Genomic DNA, 19,826 nt, shown 5'->3' with positions numbered 1-19,826 from the left:
TGAGAGGTGTTGCTGAGACACCATTTGTCTTAAAAGCCCCTACATGTAGGATTCCAGTCATGTCTGACAGGCAACTTCTAGTGGTATTATAACAGAAGACACTGTAGCAGACAGCAATGCTACAGCGCATATAGACACAGAGAAAATCCTACACAGAGGGATTTTAACTAGCTTTACAGACAAACCACAACCTCTGGCAATAGGTTCTTTCAGTGTCCAGCATGAAGACAGCTCTGCCCTGCTGATGATGAGGGCAGCCGAGACACAAGCAGACAGCAGTGGGCCACAATTACAAGACTACAAAAAAGGCCAATGGTTGATCTCATCAAATCCGAGCCTCCAGCAGGCTGAAATCAGTTTCAAGGCATCACAGATGCAAAAATTCATCGAAAATCAAAACACAGACTTTGCGTTGCCCCGTGAAAGAAAGATGTCCACTCACTGAATATTCTAAAATGCTGATCAAAATAATTCTTTTAGGCACAGTGATGTTCTCCCGCTCTGTCTGACACTACCTGGTGGGACATGGGGTGAAATTAAAAGATAAATTCAATATATGATCCCTTTTCCACTCATTAGAGGACAAAAAAAACAGTCCCTGGGGTGTTCGGGGTGGAGTTTCGGTCCATCCTCTTTGACCCGGCATGTCTCTGTCCTGATTTGTCGAGCGGTGAGTGCAGACAGGTGAGGGTGGGCGTGGCCATGGTGCTTCATCACCTGCTTCCTCTCTACTGTCTACTGTTGAAACTGGAGTTGGCGCTACTGCAGCTTTCCTCGTAAGTGGGTGGGGGCTCTGCAACACGCAAAGGCAAAAAATAGTCAGCAACACTGTAGAAGTTCTATTCCCTCTCCTAGACTCTGTGCCACTTGTTTCTGTGAGTCAGTGGATTTTGTCATTTAAGGTTTCTTTCATTAGTCAGTGTGAAATCTCAAATAAAAGAGGATATACAACTGCATTAAACTCAGCTTTGATATAAAGAGTGAACACTGGTTTCTGTAAAGCTGTGGATGCTTCACTTAATGCCCTAAAAGTTATATTTTGCACAGCAAACAGATTTATTAAAGTTCTGTCTCATTGATTTAGCAGACATGAGCACTTTATCCATCACTTGCTTTCAGTGGAAATGTAAAAGTGGGTGTCTTCACTAAATAGCCTAGCCCACACACAAAAGCTGTTACTATACCAAAGTATTTACAGCATTACAAAACATAACTGGTGCACTCTGTTCCACCCTTAACATTTTCCGCCAACAGAACTGTGATTTCAGCTGCCAGCCATTGTGGGGACATCAGACAAAACCCCATCTTGTGGGCATGTGACAGTTCAAACAGCAACCTGATGGTAATTTTGTTGCATACTAAAAAAAATCTATTTTATATTTTCCAAGACATTTTGGCAAACTGACAGATCGTCCGTTCACTTCATCAGTGCATGTGTCTGTCTGTGTGCCAGCGTGTCAGATTCTTTTAAAGAACGTACCATGAGGGTAGTCCCAGCTGCTGTACTCTGGAGGGAGGATAAGAGAACAGGAAGTGGGGACAGGAGTCACGTTTCCCTCTGTGAAGAAAGGTATGGTGGCCCCAGTGGACACACAGAACAGGGGAGCGGACGCGTTGGGCCGTCTGTGGCTGGGAGGAAGGGCTGCACCGGGTGCGTGGCTGAAGGCGCTGGGGGACATGGTGACCGGCTGACCTGAGGGATCCTGCTGAGAGTGACTCTTGGTGGGAATCTCCTCACTGACCATGCCCCCAGCACACAGCCCCTCCTGTGGCTCCTCCTCAGCCGGCGGGGCGCTGGGTGTCACGCCTGCCGCGCTTACTGCCATGGTCGCACCGCAGTGGTCTGGGCTGGCGGGCATGGGCCTCGACGGAGACAAGTTCACAGCTATGTTCCCAATGTAGATCGGCAGAGTGACGACTGCATCCGGAGATTTTAGTGACACCTGTAACACCAGTAACATGATTTATGTAGAGAAGTGGATCTTATCATTTTGTCTACATTCAAATACATTGTGTGGGCTTCCAAGACTACCATCAACCTTAACAGTAGACACACACACACACACACACACTCACACTCTGACCTGAATGAAATAGTCGATGTCTATGAGACTGCAGCCAGCCAGTGCTGACTGAGGAAGAGGAGGGACGATGATCTGCTCCCTCCACTCTGCATGTTTTCCTGCTTTCACTCCAGCTCCCTCCACCTCCGCGATGGTCCGCAGGTCAAACACAGGCCGCTTGGTCTTATAGGTCACTTTCTGGTGTAAAAAAAAAAAAAAATCATACAAAGGCAAGCAGAAAGTTGTCAAAGTGACTTCAAACCACTTCGCCCACCTCTAGCTCATTGAAGGGAAAAGTGTTCCTTTGAAATAGATAAAGAAAACCTCTATTACGGTTATCTTGAGGTATAGAGAGATTTTACGTGCACGCACATGAAAGGATTAGTTCTATAAATGGTTGAAACTTGTGAGTCCCAGCAGAGATTTATAACACATCTCTAAAATGTCACTACATTCTATAATGGAAATTTCTGGGGGGCAGTGCACTCTGGCTGTGCTCATAATACTGCTGTTTAATATAGGGCAAAGACTATAAAGACACACATCTGTGGGATGGAGAGGTGGGATGGCATTTATGGTCTTTGTTAAGTGTTCCTCATTTTTCTTATTTTATCTAATTATATTTCCTTTAGTACTTAACAGAAACATGTGGTGGTAAAAAAAAACTATTATATAGTCTATATAATATAAATTATTATATTATATTCAATAATCTACCTGTATGAGACTGGCCAGTACACATCCTGTGTCCTTCCCAGACTTGTTGTGGATCTCAGTGGCCAACTTGATGACCTGGCCAGGGATGTAGCCCCTCAGGTCACTGCGAGCTTTCAGCATCAGGGTCCCCGTCTTCACCAGGAGATAGTTGAACTTCTTAGTGGTCACGGCGTAACTCGGGTGCTGAGGAGACAAAAGTCGCAGGATAAATGTTTATTTGTGCGTTGTTAGTAATCATTAGCCTCATTAGCTGATGCTGTGCTGGTAATCTATTCCTGCTTATGTCCAGAGGATCAGGAAGCCCTTACAGTTATGACGGGAAGAGAGTGAATGATAAGTCAGTAATGCAGGGGAGTGAAGAAAAAGATGAATTAGATCAGAGGGCGGCTGTGGCTCAGTGGTAGAGTGGGTCGTCCCTCAATCAGAAGGTCGGGGGTTCGAACCCCAGCTCCTATGGGTCAACATGTCGAAGTGTCCTTGAGCAAGACACTGAACCCCAACTTGCTCCTTAAGCATGGCTTCAGAGTGTGAATGAGTATGAAAGAATAGTCTCCTCCAAATTACATTTCTCCTGTATGATGAATGGGTGAATGAGGATGTCATGTAAAGCGCTTTGAGTAGTTGAAATAACTAGAAAGGCGCTATACAAATACAGACCATTTACCATTTACCATCCTGCTCTGCAGTGAATTAAATAAACCTTGCCCAAGACAGAGGTTGATCACATAAAGAAATGCATTACAGTGCTTCAGTCCCCTCTTCTCTGTCCGTTACTCAGGAGGAACACAACAGTAGCGTTTAAATTTGTACAGGAATGCTGATAAAAATGATCATTTAAAAAGTAGACTTAAAAGTAGACCTAAAGTAGAGACTTGTGCACCAAACACTCACTTCAATGTCAGGCACCTCATTGAGGTTGAGCAAGTTGAGTAGGTAGAAGGGCCTCTGGGCTTTGTAGTCCTTAGAGAAGCGGGGCGTGTCAATGGCCGCCCTCACTCGGTAAACAATCTTCCCAAAGGGTCCCTCAAAGGAGGTTGGAACAGCGACTGAGGAGAGAATCGGGCAAACATGAGAAATGCTAATGTCGTATGACTGAAATATTAATCATTTTAAATGTGAACTATTAAATTGGGATTTTCCAAAACCCATAAAAATACAAAACGCTGCTTTGAATAGAAAAAATACTTTTTTATTGAGACAAATGATAAGAAGAGATTCAAGTGAAGAGGTCTAGTATATATCTCACTGTATGTTTGTGAAGTGAAAAAAGAGAATTAAAAAAGAGAAAAGAAAATACAAAGAAAGAAAACATCTGGACTGAATGATGTTTCATTTGTTTTGCTTCTGACACTCAGTCAGTGAACACGTTCTTTAACAGAAGATGGCAATAAATCAATGTTTGAAAAAGCTACGCAGATTAATTCAGCTAATTTAAGGTTATTTCATTGTATATTGTTACTAGTAGAGAGAAAACAGAGCTAGAATCTGTGTCTTTATCCATGCAGGCCTGTATCAGAGCTGTCACAAGATGTAAGGAGCCTTTCAGACTGATTCCTGCACATCTCATCTTGAATGGAAGGACACTGGTTGTATTTGTGAACAGAGGAAAGGGCAGTGAAGATGAGGAAACAGGGATCGGAAAGGCTGGAGGGAAGGAAATTTAAGGAGAGAGATAAAAATAACTATTTGGAGAGAAAGCAGCCAGACAGACAGAAGGAGAGAGATGTCAGAGGAAAGGAAAAAAACACATCAATCTGCATATAAATTATCACACAGGATGTACGAAGAGGTGATTAATGTGTTGTCAAAATAAAAGCTGAGCCACTCTCTCACAATCACTATTCTTTTGTTCCCTGATCCTCATTCAGATGTTAATGTCAGCAAGGCTGTTGGCTGCTCCAGGGACCAGTCTGCTGCTGCTGTCAATAAGAATTAACCAGGAGAGGCGGGTTGTTGTTGTTTTGTTGCAGACAGCTTGATAGCAAAAATGGATGGACCGACAGAGGACAGACTAAAGCTCCAGGCTGACTTTCCCCGAAGACACGCCGGGCTGAGCTGCTAGTGGCTGCTAAAAGTGGACGGGGATTGTGGATAATGTAGCCTGACTTGTTCCTGTGAGCTCAGACAAAGACTTTCTTCTGACTCTTCCTCTGCTCTGTTGTAGTTCAAAGTGTCAACTTCATTTCCACAGGCTTCCCCCCAACATCTCCTTTATAGGATGGACCTGTGTATCTACAGTAGGAACGTACTCTTGGCACCTATGTTAAAACTGGCCTACTTTGTTCTTAAAGTGAGGGTCATTTATGGTCCGCATTAAGATCCCAATGACTTTGTTGATCTCTGACATTTCCACTGTCATCACAATGAGGTTCACACATTTGTGGGTTTTTTTGTGATTCCCTGAGTTACCAACTATGGTCAACATTTGTTCCAAATTTCAATTCTTTCTACAATACTTTGGTTTATGACTACATACCTGCAAAGCTAATTATTTTGTACCTTCTGTTTGGTGCCAATTAACAAATGGTAGCATCCTTACACACTAAATTAAGATGGTGAACAGGGTAAACATTACATGCTTATTTCAATATATATATAAGTTCCTGAATACAAGTTAAAATATGGTCATTGAAATGCTGATGATAGAACTGTTATATGTAAGCTAGATGCCTAAAAATGTTTCACTCATCCAAATTTAGCCCAGGTTGTACCTTGACCTTTGACCTGAACATCTCCAAATCAAAGCTTAATTGACAACAAAGACTGTCAAAGTAACCTTTTTTCAAGTTTAAGTTCCACTCAGCTAAAAATCTGAATTCATCTTGACTTCAGATGTGCACAAATAAAGTAGAGAGGGTGTTATCTGCTAAATAGGGACGCACACTGGTTGTGAGAAGAGGTTTTGTTTGGAGGCAACACTTAATTTGATTTCTGGCTTGTCAAGATAAGCAGCACACATTCTTTTTCCCACATTCTTTGTGTGACCATGTGCTCCCAGTTCAGTACCGATGTTTTCAAATGTATCACAGTTTAATTTGAGAACAGTGTGACCAGTGAGATAGGAGTCCTTGATAATCAGCTGCTCACTGGTTATTCAGTTTTATTCGGCGTATTTGTATAAAAACAAGGATGCTTGCATGATATGCTGGAACAAAGGATAAAAGTTTATAGCACTCTGTTGAAGTGTATCACTTCTTCATCCCCTTTGTTCTCCTCTCTTCCCTTCCTGAAGTCGTGTCTCATGTCCCTTTGGAATGAGGCCATCCACCATTCCATCTAACCTCATTTATCCCTTTGAATGTCCTTGTACTGAGTTTATCTCAGCCTACGCCTTCCTCTTCTCTTTGAATTTCTTTGTCCTCTCTGTGGGAAATGATCAGGCCAGAACAACACCTGATGCCATGACTCCATATAACCAGCTTTGTTAAAAAACACTGACAGTGTCCAAGGCTTCTTCTCCTTGCTAGCTGCTTCTGAGCTTGAGAGCATCAGGATGATGACCAACAATTTTGTAGCTACAGATTTTACTGTAGTCAGATGAAACCAAGGATTAAATTGGGATTTGTTGTGTTGGGGGTGTGGGGGAACCTCCTGGTTCAAGCAATTCTCTGCCTGCCTGCACAGTCTCGGTGCACCAAAAAGCCTGCCCCAGGATAATTTAACCCCTCGCTGAAACTTAATGGGAGCAAGATATTAAATATCTAAAAAAAAAAACAAGAAATAACGTGTAAAAACTGAAGGACACGATCCAGACACCTTCAAAGCTATACACCTACCAAGATTTGATAATTTCGAGGCTGTTGATTGTTCTGGCTTGTTCTCTTACCAGCAGGGGGCAGTAGGAAGCACTTGATTCTTCAATGAGGCACTTGTCACTACATAATAGTTAACATGCCCTGTGCTGATGCTCTCAAGTCTGAGGGCCCAAAGGAGGGGAGGGCGAAGCATGGGGGCATGAAGACCAATTAAACAGTGACTGCACAACAGGAGAGGGAACTAAAAATAAACCAAACCACCCCCCCATGCCTCAGCCCACGCCTGAGAGAGTGCAAGATACCAGACAGACACTGCACTGCCCTGTGTGCCCTCACAGGTGCCAAGTATGTTCAGCTGATGTTTGTGTTACTACTGTCCTGTTGTAATGTTTTTTGGCAGCCTTAAGGAAATATCTACATCGTAGCATTCAGTGGAAAAAGCTATAAACTATCTCTTAAACATTAACCATGTAATGATCTGTCACACCCTGTATCCCAGATCTGCATGCTTTGTGTTTTAGACAAAGGGCTTTGGGCTGAACACTTTGTAAGTACACATACTAGAAAAAGCCCCATGTTATCAGAGGTTATCACACCTGCGTGCTTCTTTCACTGACGTCACCCTGGCCTCTGATAAGACAGTCCATGAGAAAACTACAGCACGCATTGAGGGTGTGCCCCTGACATGAAGGAATGAGGGTGGAGGTTGAGCCCACACTCACCTGGAATGACAAACTGGAAAGGGAAACTGTGTTCGCCTGGTGCCAGAGTGCCTGTAAAAGAGGAGAGTTTATCAGTTACACAGGGGACGGACAAAATAGAAAAAATGCAAATGACATTTCTTGGTGCACATATACATATTGGGGTGTGGATGATTGTGTATGTATTTGGATTCCACACACCCCTTTGTAAACATTAGATGTCCAGTTGAGCCACCGTGCATGTGGGCCGCAGTGGAATGGGGTTTTTGAGACAAACAGGCAACTGAAACCGGCCAGCCAGCAGTAAAGGAAGTGATAAACTGTTGGTTGTGTAGCTGGCAAAGTTGGAGCCTTTCTCAGAAAAGTTAATCAATGATTTACAAGCAGAGTGAGGCCAACAGTGATCGACCCAAGACTGAGTGCGCTTCTTCTCTGTTTCAGCATCTACGGGCCAGCGTCACTGTGCCATGTCTGCCCTTTTAGATTGAAGGATAAGCCTTCTACATTTTTTTTTATCATAATATCAAAACAAATCTGACAGGAAGACGAAAAGCAACACTGTCTGGGGCATCTTCCTACTAAAGACTTCCTACTGAAGCTGGTTGCAGACATATGATTGATGTTAAACAAAGGCTAAATAATTCCTTAAAATAGTGAGTGCTGTAGTTTTTAGCTAAAGTTACTCCAACAGGAGTAAATAATGAATTTGTCAGGGACTATTTTCAGCAGTGAAGTAATACATATTTGGTGATCTAGCGAGTATGTACAGCAGCAGGAGAGTGTATATGAGATTTACCCACACTTTGATTTGTGAACAGTCATAAAAATACTATCACCAGTCTCATTCTTTAAACATAAGCATAAACAAAATGTATTCAGAATGTCATGCTGAGAAAGGCACCAATATGAACACAAGATATTAGAATTAATATAAAACGGATTTTCATACATTAGGATGGAGTTCAATCAAGCAGCAGCGCAGAAGGAAAAGCAAACCTTCTGCAGTGCAACACTTCCGAAGTCATCAGACAAAACAGACGGAAATCTGAGCCAGACTTTGCGACGTTTTCAGAACGTGAAGGATCTCAACAGGAAGTACTCTTAAATATTAAGGGGTGTTTTGGAAGTAAAACAAACTGTCAAATTCATTCATTCATGTTCTTTGATTAAAAAATTCGATGAATTAGAAGCTTGTTTGCTATGCTGTTTGTAGTGTTCAGATATGGCAACAGCCAGCTACAGCGCTCCATCCAGAGGGCCATATCACAACTTTGAGTTTGGACTATTTTCTCTACTAGGGTTTGTAAACACCAAAATTCTTAGATATCTCAAGGACTAAACTATCTTAAATGATTTCTAATCAACAACATTAACTTAATGCAAATATTTAATTCAATTTTTCATTACACTGCTTCCAAAATGTTACTTAAAAACGCTCATTATATCCAGTACATATACTGTAAAAAACACTTCATAAAGAACATGTGTCACATGTGTTTACTTCACAAGCTCAGTTACACTGATAACAAGAGCATAAGTCACCCTGTCATACTGAGAGCACCTTGAGTCAGTCTGGTTATTAATTCTCTAGATGAGCTGACAGCCCAATTTAATTCTTCTATACAGCAACATGTCTCACCTCATTAAGGATGGGCGCAACTTTTTCCGTTGGTCTCAGTGTCCCGAGGGGAAGCGCTCAGACTGTGTGTGTGTTCATTTGCATCATGTTTAGTGTTAGAGGAAGCAGTCGTGCTCTCAACCAGTGCTGTGCAGGTGCAGCAGCCACTTTGCATACTCAACAGCAGAGAGCCAAGGTAACACAGGAGCAGGGGTTAGAGACTCTTAACCATGGCATACTACACAAACCACAAACCACATTTGAGCATCCATCTGACCCATCTATAGACAATTCTACCCATTCTACCTGCAGCTGTGATGACAAAAAAGACTACAATTACACTGAAGGGTCAAGGAAAAAATATCAGTAATCTAAAAACCTAAAATCTAAAAACCAATCAGTTCATTAAAAAAGTAGTTAAAATTGGACCTAATAATGTACACTATAAATAAACTTCCAAAAAGCCTGGTGCAGATATTCATGGTTCCAGGAGAATGGCTTTGAATGACCACCTGATGTTTAATCTGGTACCATCATTGGGGCAGAATGTCCACTTTCCTAATACTGTTTATGATACTGTGGTTGCTAGCATGGCTACAGAGAGCTGATGTGAAACTGTAACTCTCAGGTTCAGTTTCAGAAGCAAAAAAATGTCCATCAAATATGTTAATTGTCTACATTTTTTAGCAGCCATTTATCACAAGCCCCACACTTAAATGTTAAATGTCACCATCTTGAGAAAGCCTAAGTGTAAGGAGGAAACCAATAGTTACACTTAACACACACACACTGCACCGCTGTCATGGGAGGTGTAGTTCTTTGACTAGCAACAGATTTATCGTCCCTTAACTTTGCTTAAATTACAAAGACTTCAAATTTTAAATGCTTTAGTAAATAACACATCTATCTTAGAGCATGAATGATGAACCCAGAAATGTCTGATGATAGAAACCCTAAATGAGATGATTGTACTGAGTAGAAGAAGTACGTGGAGCAGCTGCTAGCCTGCTAGTGCTGTCAGGACTTTGACTCTCTAAGAATAAGAATAGGAATAAGATCACTTTATTGATCCCGAAGGCCATAGCTTTGCCAGAGTATGCAGTTGACTCAACAATACAAACATTAAATACAAATCCAAAGTACTAAAGTGTAAAAAGTAAAGTGTCTAAAGTGAAAAGTGAAAAAACAGAGACATAGTGCCTAACAAATTAAATAAAGTAAGTAGATGATTGAGTCCTTAAGTATCCCTCCCTCCTGCAGAAGGAGGAGGAATTATAAAGTTTGATAGCCACAGGTAGGAAAGACCTCCTGTGGCGTTCTGTGGTGCATCTGGGTGGTCTCAGTCTACGACTGAAGGTGCTCTGACAGGACCGTCAGTGTGGCATGCAGGGGGTGAGAGGTGTTGTCCATGATGCTGAGCAGCTTCCTCAGCATCCTCCTCTCTGACACCTCCACCACAGACTCCAACTCGACTCCCAGGACAGAACCAGCTCTCCTGATGAGCTTGTTGAGTCTGTTAGCGTCAACTGTCTTCAGCCTGCTGCCCCAGCACACTACAGCGTAGAAGATGACGCTGGCTACCACCGAATGATAGAACATCTGCAGCATGGTTCTGCAGACGTTGAAAGATTTGAGCCTCCTGAGGAAGTACAGTTGGCTCTGATCTTTCTTGTAGACGGCATGAGTGTTTTTTGTCTATGGTTTCTTTTTCTTAGTTTTGTTTTATGTTATAGTACAAGATGGCAAATATCAGTGTTTGTACTTGGTAGTGCTTTTGAAAGTGTGTTCTCATTCAGTAAACTGAGAAAATTATTCACTTACATGATATACAAATCCTGTCTGTGCAGAGATGTGTAAAGTATCATCAATGGATGATAAATTATATGAAATGCTACAGTGAGTCTGTATCAAGCTAGGTCTAAATATAGAGCTGTCAGTTTCTAAAACAAGTGTGCAGTGAAACCACGATTAAACTGTTGCAGTGGGAGGGAGGTCCTGATTTCCTGAAGGTCATTAACTGAGAACAGTGACAGGATGAAGAGCGAACACTGACATCACAGGTCTTCACTCCTCCAACCGTCACGCGTCTGTGGCATACCACATTATCACTCAGCCGAAGTCGGCGTCGCTTGCTTTGTGAAAGAGTGTGTGTCTGTGTGTGTGTGTGGTGGTCTTCTGTCACCCTTCCTGTCTCCCTCTCCCTGTGTCGCCAGGCCCTTGGGGGCAGAGCAGCCCATTTTAGGAAGAGAATGAGATGCGGAAAAATGGCAGAGATAAAGCGGAGCGCAGAGGGAGGGTGTGCAATGAATTATTTATGTCCTCCGTTTGGAGTGTGGTGTGCCTGGTGTTTTATACTGAGATGCTCAGTGAGTTTAACTTATTACTCATTATTTGAGATACTGCAAATCAAATGTGATATATATGGTGGGATTTATTTTATATTTCATTTCTCATATTGACTAGTGTAAAGTTTTTGGACATCAGAAAGTCTGGTAGGCAGGTGTATCAGATTTCCATTTCAATTATTTTTTTGGTTTTTTTTCACGGTTTGGGTCGCGTAATAATTTTTTAGACTAGCATCGAAACAAAAGTTTGTTTGCTACCATAAGCAAATTCATACTTTTTCAATATTCAATTTAAATAATTACTTTTTTTTATTTAAAGGATGAAACCCAAATTCTCAGGTTAAATGAACACAAGCAACTGTACAATAACTTTGGCTGGATGAAACGGTCCAAAGCCAGCAACTTTTCAAAGACTAGGTAAACAAGACAGCAAATCTGAATCCGAATTTTACTCCTAGTTTGATAAAAATGTTTGGCTTGGCTAGAAGTTTACTATATTTGCACTGACCATTTGGCACCCTCCAGATAATGTATATGTTTTTCTTTTCTAAATTGCCACAAAAGACCTGTATCCATGCATCATTCAGACCAGAGCTCATGCAGTGGTATGCCATACTCGTGCATGCTGTGTGTGCTACTGTGTGGCAGGTGTGTTCATATGTGTGCCTGAGAGTGACTTGTGCCTGCTTTGAAGCTTATTTTTCACTTCCTTGTTTGACATTTGATCCAACAATAGTCCTGATTCTGTGTGAACTCCTGTCAAACGATACAGTAATTTAAGCTGATGTAAAAACATCTCGGTTCATTGTAAGAATGTAAGAAAGGAACGTAAACAGAAAGGAACAGAAGCACAATTGGATACCACAATAAGAAATGTGAATCTATAACAGTATTTTATCTTACAAAACATCCAGTGTAATCCCTCAGTTCAGTTTGTTTCCAGCTTCAGAATCTTATTTGTGTTTCAGCGAGTCTAATTTCCTGCTAGTATATCCTGAAGTGGGGCAGAGCTCCAACTTACTTTGAATTCTTCCAGATAACAGCACAATGTTGACACAAAGCAGAGCCACATTCTAAACAAGTGGAGGTAACACATGCCTTTTAGTTTAGTGACAAGTCCAATTTGAGATTAAAGGGTGCATTCATCCAAATTTCAAGAAAATCTTTTCTCACATTGCATGATTAGTGATATTTCATCTGTTGTTCTCAAAATATGTAAATATCCAGAAGCTATTCCTCTGGTCATTCTCATTTTGTGGTATTGTCCACTGAAAATTATACATAAGTTAATGTAGTATTTAAATGTATTCTACACAGAGGCAAAACAAATGTTCTGATCCTTTCCTTACTCACTCCTTACTTCAGCAGTCTTCTGAGTATTTGAGCAAATGCACAGCAGTAGTATACCACAGTGTATGTAGACCGGTGAATACCACATGTTGACTCCAAGAGTTAAACATTGAACTGCTTCATGGTGTTTTAACCAGCATGGATTACATGCTCTAACAACTTCCTTTAAGTTCCACAGTGCGATTTGCATTTACAACAGATTTCATGCATGCACGGCACATTTAACCTTCTGGCTGTGGGCGGTATCAGCAGCGCACACAAGAGATGGAAGATCACGGTCACAACAAAAGGTCCTGTAAGCTCCTGTTTCCGCGGGTAAGCCGGGCCTCAGTGCAGCAGGGCACGATGGTACCCAGAGTTTGGAGGAAAAAATCTAAAACCGTCGTCTATGGAGCATGCCCAACCTTTTCATCAGACACGGCTGGACATTGCTGGACACAGCTCACTACGTCTCACCTCAGGGAGGCAGCATGCAGAGAGGCAGGCTGGAACATCCCTGCGTGGGACTGTTACTCTGACTGATTGAAGCTTTAACTCCTCACTACGAAGCTGCAAAAACCTGCTGCGGCTGTTGTGAGATTAAGCCTGTTGCAGCAGATATCCCATAAACCAAACGAGGTGAAAGGCAGGACGCTCTGTCACGTCATACAGTGTTGTTATGACAGGGATGTGGAGGTGCTGACTTCTCAGTGCTCTCAGAAGAGAGGGATTAAACAGTTTGTTTCATATATAGGATGTCTGTATATAATCTACGCAGTCATGCTAACATGATGTGCTGTGCTATTTAACGACCAGACCAGTGTTTTTCCACTGTGCGAAGTGAAAACTGTAGTACACATGAGATGGATTAGGCTACCTAGTAAGTACAAAATCAAGCATTTGCTGTCATCACCTTTGTCAGCAACTGACAACGTGCTGTTGAAGTACTGCTCCTCCAGAGCCCATGAGTTGTCGTTCATTTTGTTGGAGATCCCACAGGCGCCCTGACAGTTCACCTTGATGGCTGTGGAAAGACAGGAGAAAAAGAGTCAATCTACAGTCTGAAAAACCTTTTCTAGCGCAGGATTACTAAGAAACATCCAAACATGACAACTGTAGGTCTTTTTTTTTTAACCTGTATCATTTATTTATCTGCAGATTTCTTCATTGATAATATAGCAGTTTCCCCAAACCAAAATGCCGTTGCAGTTTTGTCTGACCAACATGTAAAGCATGTTCATGTAAAGTACTTGACATTTGTGTCAATCTGACTAATTTCAGCTAAAGTCTCCTGTAGCTGATGTTTCCTTTATTTGGAAAGAGAATATTGGAATGTTTGGACACCACACTGTGAAAAAACACAGATCGCCTGCACAATATACACTGATTAGCATGACAATGACTCATTAAATCATTATGGGCCTCTGGTGCATTCTGCTGTTTTGGTAAATAATCACAACAGTCTGATAATAATGTTTGTGTTAAAAGATCAGAATTACTGATAATACAGAGGAATGCAAAAAGAGACCCTTTTTTGATCCAGTGTTTTCCTCAAAAAACTTTTTTTCTTCTTTGGTTTGCAATGGTTGTCATTGCTCCTCACCATAAATGCTTTCCAGCCAAGAGGAGTGAGGATGGCTTTTAATGTGAGATAAATGCATTTTTTGTCTTGTCTGCTGCCAGTGGATGAGGTTAACACAAGAAAACTGCAGCATGTCCTCCTGCGCTGCTGCTTCGGGTACAGGAAATGATGTGATCTTCTTCTCACGCTTGAGAATCAAGAAGATAACATCTTTTTTACTCCACTTTTTTAAGGTCACACTCGTGCTGGATATGTATATGACTGACATCAACACTCATCCCACAAGGAAAAACACTTAAGTGAGCAGCAGGACCAGCACTAAACACAGCCTCTTTCAACTCTCCTGTCTCTCTGCTGATCTGTGTGCGAGGAAATGAAAACCCTCTGATACTGTGCACGCGCGCACACACACACACACACACACACACACACACACACACACACACACACACACACACACACACACACACACACACACACACACACACACACACACACACACACACACCAAAACTGTGACAGAAGCCAGAGGATTAAACAGAAAGATGGCCAAGCCTCGGTATTATCTAAGGATTCTGATAAGCAGACAGACAGACAGACAGATACTGCTAAGTATTGTTCTAAATGTTTTTTTTTTAGCTATCCCAGTGTGACACCTGGAGGCCTTTACTTTGTTCTTTCCTTTCTCAAACTTCCCCATTGCATCAATGACTAATTTTGTCTTAATTCAAACAGCTGCACCACAATAATAAACAATACGGAACAGAAACACCCCATAACTCCTAAATCTGGTCAAATCTGACGAGAGAAACGGTAAACAAGACAAGGAACACGCATGCTAACATGCTGATGTTGAGGAATATAATTAGTTTTGCAGGTATGTGGTCATAATGCAAAGTACTGGACGATTCAAAACTCAGCTGGAAGGTGGTACAAAATGAAAAGTTAAAGTCACCAAGTCATTCAAATTCATCCTGAGGGGAACATGAATGTAGCAAATTTCATTGGCAATCCATGAAAAAATGCCAAGCTGCAGTGCTGGTGGAGCTAGCTGCAGGTACATTTCAGTCGGGACCAAGGTGGTGGACTGACCATCCCTTGACCCACAAAGCAAGCACAGCTAAAAATCTGTCATTTAAAGTACTGACACCAAAGTACTTCATCATGTTGATGCAAATATCCTGTTAATACAATATTGCTATCAGGCTTTCTTTCTTGTTGCTTTGTAACATTTCCCACAATGGTCTAATACAGCCAGAGATATTAGGGATATCTAACATATCTACCTGTTCTCATCATATCAACTATACTCAACAGTTTGATACAATAGAACAGAAATGATGTGGTCACTACTCAAAAATAAAAATAAAAAATAAAATGAAATAACATAAACACAGACTCTGATGTAAAACATATCATGCCACATATTGTCTTCAGTCTGACTGTTTACACCCACGCAAGATCCTGTGCTGGCATCACAGAGCACACACACACACTCTCAGAGTGGCAGATGGCTGCGCTCTCCACACTGGCAGGACTGCTGGCACAGTTTGGGGGAAGAGGGAGGGACCTGTGCTGCCGCTTAAAACAAAAACCAAAATCTGCAGCTCACAAAATGAAACGGTGCCCTTCAGCCATGCAGACTAACGTCCATTTATTTGGTCATTAATTAAACCCTGCAATCTGCTCCTCCAGCCATCTGCCTCATTCATGGAGGAGGATAATACCTTTATACTCCACATTAAGACACCCTGCAAGCTTTCTGGAGTCATTACACTTCACAGAAGCAACAATATAAATGTAAAGTACACAAATATGACACAGAAGAGGGCCGTTACTGAGAAACGATACTGTTTACAGCTGTCTGTTGTGCAAAAGTGAAGAGTTCAGCCTATGAAAGGTCAGTAAAGGGGTAATCTGTTAATATCCTCTGCCACAGCAGCAGCAGCAGCAGGATGAGTGGCTGCAGGAAAAGCAGCTGCAGCAGAGCTGAATAGTGCATAGTTGTGTCACAAGAGATGGGCTGCTTTGGCAGAGACTGGCTATCTGTGGCTAAATAATAGGCCAGTCTGGAGCCAGATGAACCAGCAGTTGAGATGATGAGATGCAAATCTAGATATAAAGATGATATCACAGACTCCATGAGGGCAGTAGGAATCTAAAACCTACACTTAGCCTGAAGCCTACATGTGCCTAGTATGGGCAAGTTCTATTTAACCTCATGTGACTTTTAATTTTTGCAGAGGTCATCAAGCGGTCATCCTCTTTTCCCCTGCTGGGTAAATAATTATGGAGATTTCATATAAGCGAGAAGAAATACTTAAATTGTTAAACAAGTATAGTTATCTGCTATCTGTCCATCCAATTCTAGTTCTTTCGGGTACTGTTACGTGAATGAATGTTAAGAGGACAGACACGATAAATGGAGTAACACATACAACAAATACAAATGGAATTTCACTGTTGCTTCTGTTATGGCGTTTGTTATGTTAATGATGTTGTGATGTGTGTAGCTATCTGACCTCCAACATTATGTTACCTGACATCCTGCTTTATTTATCCCTTATATTTTTGGTGTTCTGGTGGAGTGGAGGAATGTAACAGTGACTAGTGGAGATTCATATTTATCCCCAAAATGAGACATTATCTTTCCCAGGAACAGAAGCACACCATCTCCCCTATCCCGGTAATCATTAGAATGAACATAATATAAACTTTGCATGCAGAGTTGCAAAGTTCATGGGCTGTGATCTGTCTGATGAGAACAACCTCAGCAGACACTGAACCACCCACCTCACTCTGGAGGAGAGACGAGGGATGAGTATCCTGAGCTGCACAGAGGACGACCAGGGCAAAGTCGCCACACTGTAACGGTTCCAAATGGCAGATGAGGTCCAGTTGGCACCGGACAGGTGCCAGTATGTCATTGTTTATTCAAATAATCAGTCTCCAATAGCCTTCATTGCATTTTCTGTCGAATGCTCGGACAACATTTTCACCTCAGCCAAGCCTGGAAACCTTTTTGACATGTGAGCTTTTTTTAAATTCCCATCTTTTATTATATAAAAATAATTCTGGCAGCACTTTTTGTGCAAATTCTGGAGATTAATCTGGCTGCCCCTGACACTTATAGATAGCAGGAGCACACACAAGAAGAACATCTGAAAATACAGTATTGATTAGTTACAGCAGCATTTGGTAAGGAAATGTTTTTTAATATTTATTTTTTGGGCAAGGAGGGACGATGTGTTTAATGATCAAGATCCTTGCTAAATGTATACGGCCCGGTTCAAATAGCTCCTCACAAAGGCGTTTTCAGACTGAAATGTGCAGTGCAAACTTAACTCACAGGATTTAGTTTGGTTTTGTGAAGCTTACAGGTTTCAACCTGTCTACTCGACACCAGCAGCTATAGATCACACCTTTTAACTGGCAGCACAGGAATCTACACCAAGTAAACCACAGCCTGAAGGAGACTGATACTCAGTAGTAAGGGGGAAGCCAGCAGCAGAGCATGCTCTGACTCAGCAGCTGCCTGGATTTGTTGCCAACACACTGGAGTCTGTCCAGATCCTCTCCACGGTTCAATGAGAGCGTCTGTAGGCGGATGATGATCCTAGTGCTACTACTCATTAGATTTTACAATCAGACTGTGTGCGCAAACAGATCCAGGAGAGAAGATGCAATCGATAGTGTTTTCAGGTCGGGCTCCCTGAACATGACTGCTGTTTTTTATTGAAACAAAGGCTTCTCTGATGTGGGTTAGGACAGGGTGTAGTGGGTGGGAGCTGAAGGTGTGGTACTGTTGAGAAAGTGGTGGAGGAAGTGTTCTCTTACTTCATTAAAAGCAGCAATACCACTTAGGGTGATTCCCCAAATCCAAGATTCGATTTGACTTTCGCTTTTAGGGTCATGATTTTCAAATTAAACATTTTTTTTCCAGCACTGATGGCCATGGAGTAGAGTTCCTGCATTCAAAACCTCACTTTAGTAAAACTACAAAGCTAATAGCATCAAAATGCACTTCAGTTGTCAAAAGTAAAAGTGCTCAATTAGCAGTATGGTCCATTTCAGAAATATGTATATTACATTACTAGATTATAATTAGTCATTAAGGTGCAGTAAGGTGTTCATCACTTTGGTGGAGCTATTTGTCATTACTTTATATACTGCTGGTTAGTGTAACCTATGATAGTACTATAGTACTAAGTAGTAATTACATGATTTATATTTGTATCAATAATCTGCATCTGTTAAATAACTTGTAACTAAAGCTATTAAATGAATGTATTGTAATAAACAATATCTCCCTCTGAGATGTAGTGGCGCTGAAGCAGAAAGTACACTCAAATGCAGTACAAGTTCCTCAAAACTGCTCTTAGATTGCTATCTGTGTTGTGCCATTGTACATTTGTAAAGTATATCCTGTTTTTAGTGCAGTTAGCTGCTGACTGGGAGAGAAAACGCCACACCTCTGTGTTGTAGTGTTCTTTACTTAAACTCCGTCCATTATTTTTGTACATCAGCAAAGAGTCTATCAGAGTGTTTCATCATGCTTAGGCCTGCTGCTAAACTATATACATATATATGTACCGCTACTACGGTTATATACAGTTAAGCACACTGTTACCCACACCTGTGGGGTATATTGTGGTATAAACGTTTCTATAGCTACTGTCTTCATGTTGTTTGTGCCTATAGCAATATCCAGCATATTTTTTTCCACTTCCTCTGCAGGAACTTCAGTGCATCCATTGCTCAGAAGATTAGCACCATTTACAGAATACTGATATTTGCTGATTTTCCAAACAAAAAGCTCATGTTTACTTTCAGCAATTTATTTTTGTACACTTAATACTAAACATGAAGTGAGAAAAATTAACAACTGTTTTTTGAGGAAAAAAGGCAGAGCTGTGCCTGTGGCATCAGTGCATGGGATAAACGAGTCAGCATGGGGGGGGGGGGGGGGGGGGGGGGGGGGGGGGGGGGGGGTAATGACAGATCCTTATTTACACTGATTACACTGAGTCCAGTTTCAGCTGACGCTGGAAGCACAAAGGGGCCTCAGTGAGTTTGTTTAAAGCCTGAACTTTATAAGAACAAAACAGAATGAAGAAACCCTTGACCTCTCAGACAAAACACACCAGGGAACTGTGTCTTCACAACGACTAGGATTTCATCCTGAAGTGGGTCAGGAGTGTGAATGAGATTAGAAAAGGCTGTTTGAATTACATGAAGTGATCTGCATTCCTCACATGCACTAAAAGGCTCCTCAGACGTCATTTATACATTCCAGCATAATGAGGCAGGGAAACTTCCAAAGCAGTGTCTGTGTGATAAGACCGGACTGTTGTAAATGAAGCTTCTGCAGAAATGTTACAAACCACACAACCTGCAGGAGATGCAGCAGTTCAAACTATTGTCTGGTGAGGTTTGATAAAGAAGCAGTTACATTAGAAGTTGGCTTTAGACATAATTTGGTGGCATAATGCTTGAACAACTTTCATTAATTAGCCTCATGTCAAAATGTTCTTAAACATGCAGTACCTATTATTTACGTGAAACGTCCTCTGATGGTAGTAATGAAGGCATTCAGATTAAGATTACATTTTAAGAGACCGTGTGTATTTACTGGGCCCTGTTTGGCGGACAGACCACCTTGTACTTGCATTATTCATGGAGGGAAACAAGTTTACCTCCTACAGACTGCACAGAG

At 41.6% G+C, this 19,826-nt stretch overlaps 1 protein-coding gene across 1 annotated transcript in view; it reads right to left on the bottom strand.

Annotated features, from left to right (window-relative positions):
• Window positions 1–297: 297 nt before the first annotated feature.
• Window positions 298–19,826, bottom strand: part of arrdc1b (arrestin domain containing 1b) — a 31,417-nt gene continuing 11,888 nt past the window's right edge. Inside the window, exons 2-8 of the mRNA XM_070850959.1 lie at window positions 13,442–13,552; window positions 7,258–7,308; window positions 3,672–3,826; window positions 2,781–2,963; window positions 2,085–2,261; window positions 1,481–1,943; window positions 298–793 (exon numbers count right to left, since the gene is read on the bottom strand). Coding sequence (XP_070707060.1) covers window positions 729–793; window positions 1,481–1,943; window positions 2,085–2,261; window positions 2,781–2,963; window positions 3,672–3,826; window positions 7,258–7,308; window positions 13,442–13,552 — 1,205 coding nt within the window. The 3' untranslated portion in view covers window positions 298–728. The remainder of the gene's footprint in view (window positions 794–1,480; window positions 1,944–2,084; window positions 2,262–2,780; window positions 2,964–3,671; window positions 3,827–7,257; window positions 7,309–13,441; window positions 13,553–19,826) is intronic.

This window comes from Pempheris klunzingeri, chromosome 19, assembly GCF_042242105.1.
Source record: "Pempheris klunzingeri isolate RE-2024b chromosome 19, fPemKlu1.hap1, whole genome shotgun sequence".
NCBI classification, from domain to species: Eukaryota; Metazoa; Chordata; class Actinopteri; order Acropomatiformes; family Pempheridae; genus Pempheris; species Pempheris klunzingeri.
This window is presented reverse-complemented; position numbering and strand designations above follow the sequence as displayed.